The following is a 6,343-nucleotide window of genomic DNA, read 5'->3' on the forward strand; positions in this document are numbered from 1 at the left end:
ACATGTAACTGGATTTTCCCTGATATTCCTTTAGATGTTTGACATTGTGAAGGGGGTTCATTGCCTTTACCCCTCACAACACTGATCAGCTACTTCGAGCCCCAGCACTGACATGGGTACATACCCCAAGGGTCTATGTGGCACAGTGGTAGCAGGGTTAGTGACTTACAGGTTGCCAGTTCAATTCCCGGATGAGGCATGACTGTTGTACCCTTGGGCAAGGTACTTAACCATGATTGCCTGGGTAAGGTATCCAGTTGTATTAATGGATGGGCTGTAAGACTGTGCTAAGCAAATCTAATGTGATAAACAGCCGTGTGTAAACCTGTGTTGGATGGCTTTAGGGTAAAGACTGACTGAGTCAAGTCCTGTTGTTCCTGCCGGAACAATGCCTTAAAATGCATGTTCAGTAGTGCAAATTTATTGATATTGAACTCCAGCTAGAATTGATCTGTCACTAATTGATCTTGTGCTTCTGACTCATGAATTTTATGTATTTAGTTTAGTTTATACATCTAAATGTTTTAAAATGTACTTATAGCTATAATTACCTTTAATGCTTAGACATCAGAAAATATTTATTTTTTCTACAAAAAAAAAGCAGTACATCCCAAACATTCAGTCAAAGATGATATATTGGTACAATCCAATACATCATGCTAGCAGTTAAAACAAGTGAACAAGTGTCCTAAAATGTCCCAATTAAAATTCAGTTTTATAGCCATAGTAAGCATATATAATTTTAACGACGTAAGTTATCTGACATTTATATAAGATAAATTTTTTTTTTTTTTTCATCGCAACTAAAGAAACTATTTCCTTTCTGTTCCTTTTGTTCCTTGTCTTTTGTTGTAAATACATTCGAGTCCATTTACAACTATTTTCAAATAATGATTATGGTTCAGTGATGCGACCTGAACCATATCATCACTGATCCGATCTAATTTCAGTGTTTGGGACAAAAGGAAATAGCTTCTGCCTTCAAACACTGAACCTAGATCAGTTGAAGTTGTCTTCATGTGATGGTCAGAGTTGAGAATATATTGTAGCAAAACTGGGTTGGCAGAAAGGACCTGGATACACTGCACCACACTAGAATCAACTGACGTTGATTGACAGACATCAGAGATCATTGACTTGTGTGATAGTTAGGACTGCTCTTATGTACCTCTGTGGCCTGCAGACACAACTGAAATGAAATTTCCTATAAACACTCTCAATTTATATATTTCTTTTTTTTTTTGCAGATGCACAACTCCCCCTCCAGTGTGTCCTTGAACCAAATTCTGACATTGTCTTCAACTCACTGTCAACAGAGAACTGGGCCAAGAAAGGCGAGCATTTGATTGGTCAGCTGGGAGAAATACAGCTTGATTAGCCGAGACAATTGGCTCCAGCCACTCTTGGATGAACACTACCATTCTTTTCAAACTCACAATGGATTCATGCAACACTAAGTGTGTGCCAGGTTCCAAGAGAAAGACTTCTCTACAGAAGTGTACAGTAAACCTTACAGAGAAAGGGACGGCTTGCTAGCTATGTCAGTAAAAGTGCTTGATCCTTACAACTCTCCTCGGGCTGTGGCAATGGTTTCTCTCTCAACAGACTGCTCAAATTGGCTGACCTTTGATGTTGTTTGTGTGCAAAAACACACAGATTATATAGGCTTGGTTTTAATAAAATCCTTTTTTTCATCCATAGTTGCACCTGCCACGATGTCCCGGTGTAACTCTGGCTACTGATGTTAGAAATACGCACAGATTCATAGCTACAGTTGAAGAGACTAACTTGCCACTTTCATTATCGCTGCTAACATTATTGATGTTAGCGCTACCACTGGCTACCACTGACATTTCGGTTGTGCCCCCACTACTGCCACCAGTATTAAACCCATTACTAGCAGGCCCCAGCTGTGCTGGTTACCCCTGCCCCGGAGCAATGGACCCGGTGCTGGGCGGAAACGCGTCCGGATGGGGCTGCGGGGGCCCCTGCGACAACAGCAGCGAGGACTACGACTGGTCGGGCGCTCTGGGCCAGCAGGAGGCACTGTTCAGCGTGCCAGAGCTGATCCTGGTGACGGCAGTGTGCGTGCTGCTGCTGGCAGTGGGGCTGGTGGGAAACACGCTGACCATCTTGGTGGTGCGGCTGCGGCGAGACCTGCGGAGCACCACCTACCTGTACTTGTGCAGCATGGCCTTCTCCGACATCTTCATCTTCCTGCTTATGCCCATCGACCTCTATAAGGTGCTGCCGGACGGCTGCTCTCGCAGTCTCCCTGTCCTGCTCTCCCTCTAACTGTATATTGCTGTACTAATATATTTTTAATTAACTTCATTAATTAAGTGTCATTAGTTAACTAATTAATTTATCATTCATTAATTGGTGTAGATTTACTTATTGGCAGTATGTTATTGCAACCCATGTCAGTCCGTATCACAGCAGCAGCAAGAAAATGGGACACAGAGCATCTGGAAATGTAGTGATTGAGCATCGAGCTAAAAAGCTAAGATAATTTATGTTAAGATAAACATGAACTGGTACAGTGCTGCTTTTCAAAATAACATCCAACCAGGAAGATTTGATCCTTATAGTTGATTCATTGAACTCCTGATTCTTAAAAGTAGAGTTCCTAATGAATAGGTGACATACATTGACGTTTACAATTTAAACCACCTATTGTCTTCTTTAATTGAAAAATGTCCCTGCCGAAATTCTTCAAACACAATACATTTGGATGTATAGAGTTTTATACAGTCTTTTTCCCCCACAGTATTTTTAACAGTATAGCTCACAAAACTTGAATGTCACCCTCGGAGTTGCAGACGCAGTGCGTGACTCAATGAACTAACATCAAGCATAAAATTTGACTTATGCTAAGTACAGATATCCAGCTGATTCACATTCATTTTCATATTGATAGAACATCATCTTTGCTCCTCATAATGGCCATAGTTTTTTAGAACAGCAGACAGTGTGGACTGTGGAAAGCCCAATCTCAGAGCTGTGTTTCTATGACTAGTCTTGAGGCTGTGGTCACGCTCGAGAAACCACCATTTTTTACCTTATTGTCCATGCTATGCCATCCGGCATCCAAGCTCTCAGCTTAAATGCACAGCTGCTTTCTCAAAGCATTTACTGTGAAAGACACTTCAGTAATGGGGGCCTGAAAGGAGATTCAATGTATTCAAATTTTAACGGCTTTTTAAATTCATTATCCACCGTTGCAATCGATCGAGTATCACATTACATATTGTGAGCCTAAAACGATTGCTTGATTTTTGCAAATGGAAGACTGAAACAGAGCTGGTATAGACATGGTTCTGTCTCAGTGTTTTTGAGACATGATATGTGCATTATATGATTCTTGTGTTAGTATTTCTTATATGAGGAGTGCATTTTAGTGCATTTTTATGGTGAATATATGCTCAACAGAGTTTCCTCAGCCTCAGCCCCCTCCTCTCCTTGCCTGATATTTCAGCCTCTGTGGTGACGTCCTGTACATATTAATCATCCGTGTAATTTCCTCTGTTTCACATACCTCATCCGCTCACTCTACTCTTTCCTGTTTCCTGCTTCAAGTTCATGCTTTCTCGCTGGTTTGTGACGGAAGTCTGTAACTGTTCATGTTTGTTCTTTAATCCCCTGGATTTCTCTCCTTCACAGACTCTCTTCCCTTCACCCACTCTACTCACTCCTGCCTTGTTCTCTCTCTTTGTGTCTTCTCATGTGGCTATGAGAGACATCTGTTCGTGTGCTTGGTATTGGTGATGTAACCACCAAAACCTGTTTAATGAAACCCCTTTCTCTCTCTCTCTCTCCCCCCGTCTTTTTCCCCTCTCTCTCCTTCCATCCACTAACGAACCTCATCCTGCTCCTGTACCCACCGCCTGCTTTTTTCGCTTCTCTTTTTTCTGCTGTGTCATCATCACCCTCCTTCCTCCTCACTGCCCCCTCTCCTCCGCTGCCCGTGACACCCCCCCCCCCCCACACACACACACACACACAGCTGTGGCGGTACCGGCCCTGGCTCCTGGGTGACCTGGCCTGCAAGCTGTCACAGTTCGTGAGCGAGGGCTGCACCTACTCCAGCATCCTGCACATCACGGCGCTCAGCGTGGAGCGCTACCTAGCCGTGTGCTTCCCGCTGCGCGCCAAGGTGCTGGTGACGCGCGGCAAGGTGAAGGTGCTGATCGCGCTGCTGTGGGCGCTGGCGCTGGCGAGCGCTGGGCCCGTCTTCGCCCTGGTGGGCGTGGAGGAGCTGGAGGAGGGCGGGGAGAGCGAGTGCCGCTGCACGCAGTACGCCGCCAGCTCGGGCCTGCTGGGCGCCATGCTCTGGCTCTCCAACCTCTACTTCCTGGTGCCGCTCTGCTGCCTCAGCCTGCTCTACGGCCTCATCGCCCGCAAGCTGTGGCACCGGCGGCGCTGCGCCGGCCGTGACCGCGCCAACCGGCAGACCGTTAAAATGCTGGGTGAGCGGGGCGAACGGGGTGAGCCCGAGGGGAGTGGTGTGGCGGGCGTGAGTAAGGGGGAGGGAGGGGCAATCAAACACGATGAGGCCACATCACAAATACCAGGGGGCTACACCAATGATATTTATTAGGATGGGGGGGGGGGGCTCAGATCAAGGATTCCACATATAAAATGAAGGGGGAATACAAGTAAGATTTATGAATGAGAATACAGAATACAGCTACCATTATGAATTTATTAGTTCTTTTAATTGTCTTTGGTTATTTGACAACAGTAATGAAAAAATGAAACTGTTTAGCCTCATTCAGCACCTAATAAATTGATGCCTTATTCCCATCTCAGTCATAAATCCCCCCACCTTTTTACATGTGGAGTCCTTCATCAAGTTATTGGTAACAATTTATTAGCCATTTATTAACTGGTATTAATTAAGCTCTTTTAATTGTCTTGGGTTATAAATAAAAAAAAAAAAAAAACGACTAACTTCATACGGCAACATTCGTATGAAGTAGTTAGCTACCAGCACGCGAATGTAGACCTTGAGGACATTATCCTGACTGACATCACCTCTCCATGCTGTAAATTTTTTCATTAGTAGTAGCTGATCTAGAAAATTTCAGAACAGGATATTCCTCATTAGTATAAGTTAATTTGTGAGGAAGCTGTTTTATATTTTATCACTGAAGGCATCCTTAAAGTAATAGTCCAATTTTACATTGTTTACTTGTATAGTAGGAGCCCCCAGTCAATGTCACTTATACAACTTTTATGAAAAAAAAACATGGTTTTACTGAAGCTGGTTTATACTGAACTCTGGATACTCTGAATTAAGTACCCTGCCAACACTTTTGTCTGCCTGACTTCTTCTTTTCTTCTCTCCCTTCTTCATACCCAATATATTCACCACCTCTTTGATTTATTAACACATGCTCATATATTGCTATGCTTGATATACCTCTCCTTGTTCCCCCTCTCACCGTACCCCCGTTCCCCCCGGTCCCCCTCTCTGTACCCCCCATTTTCCCCCCCTCTGTCCCCCTCCCCAGCGGTGATTGTCCTGGCCTTCGTGCTCTGCTGGCTGCCCTTCCACGTGGGCCGCACCCTGTTCTCTGTGTCCCTCAGCAGCAGCCCGGACATGTACTACGTCAGCCAGTACTTCAACCTGGTGTCCTTCGTGCTCTTCTACCTCAGCGCCGCCATCAACCCCATCCTGTACAACACCATGTCGGCGCGCTACCGCTCCGCGGTCCGCAGCCTCCTGGGCCTCCCCGCGGCCGGGGCCGAGGGCTCCCAGGGCCGGGGCCTGCCCTCGCCCCTCCCCGCCTTCCCCCCCTTCACCCCTCAGCACTCCCAGTCCACCACCAACCTGTGATGGGGACCTGCTCCAGGTCTTTTTTACTCACCCCACGCTAGGAGGCGGTGTCTGCAGTTTCAGGATGGGGGAGCGGGAGACGTTGGAGGCCGTAGTGGCAGTGGATCAATTCTGTTTTGCTGCGTGCGCTTCCTGAATGACACAGGTGGTGTGCTGCTGAGCAGGGAGCATTGCTGAGTGACCAGGACAATATGGACAATGGAGAGTATTGGGAGGGGCTAAAGCAGGGGGGAGAAGGAGGGAGGGTTGCTTTTGAGTGTCTCCTGGAGGGCCTCCTTCCTCTCATTCTGATTTGAAAGTTTTGCACTGTCTGATGGAGGGTGGTTCATTGCGGTTCGCCTTGTGGTTAGGGCGCCCACCTTTCCAATAGAAGGTTGCACAATGTGCAGGAATAGGAGGAGCACTCCTCATGCATAGCAGCTACAGCCATTCCAGGTTTTAACAGACACAGGATAGAGCAATGGCTAGAAGCTGTCTGTTGGGGGTTCTCTTGTTGCTTCA

The 6,343-nt window shown here is 46.1% G+C and overlaps 1 protein-coding gene across 1 annotated transcript; it reads left to right on the plus strand.

The window, feature by feature from the left end:
- Positions 1 to 1,938: 1,938 nt before the first annotated feature.
- On the plus strand, positions 1,939 to 5,842 carry LOC118791151 (growth hormone secretagogue receptor type 1-like). Its single transcript, XM_036548429.1, has 3 exons — positions 1,939 to 2,244; positions 4,007 to 4,469; positions 5,517 to 5,842. Exons 1-3 carry the CDS (start codon positions 1,939 to 1,941, stop codon positions 5,840 to 5,842), a joined length of 1,095 nt encoding a protein of 364 aa, XP_036404322.1.
- The last annotated feature ends 501 nt before the right edge of the window (positions 5,843 to 6,343 follow it).

Source organism: Megalops cyprinoides, chromosome 16 (genome assembly GCF_013368585.1).
Source record: "Megalops cyprinoides isolate fMegCyp1 chromosome 16, fMegCyp1.pri, whole genome shotgun sequence".
Lineage (NCBI taxonomy): Eukaryota > Metazoa > Chordata > Actinopteri > Elopiformes > Megalopidae > Megalops > Megalops cyprinoides.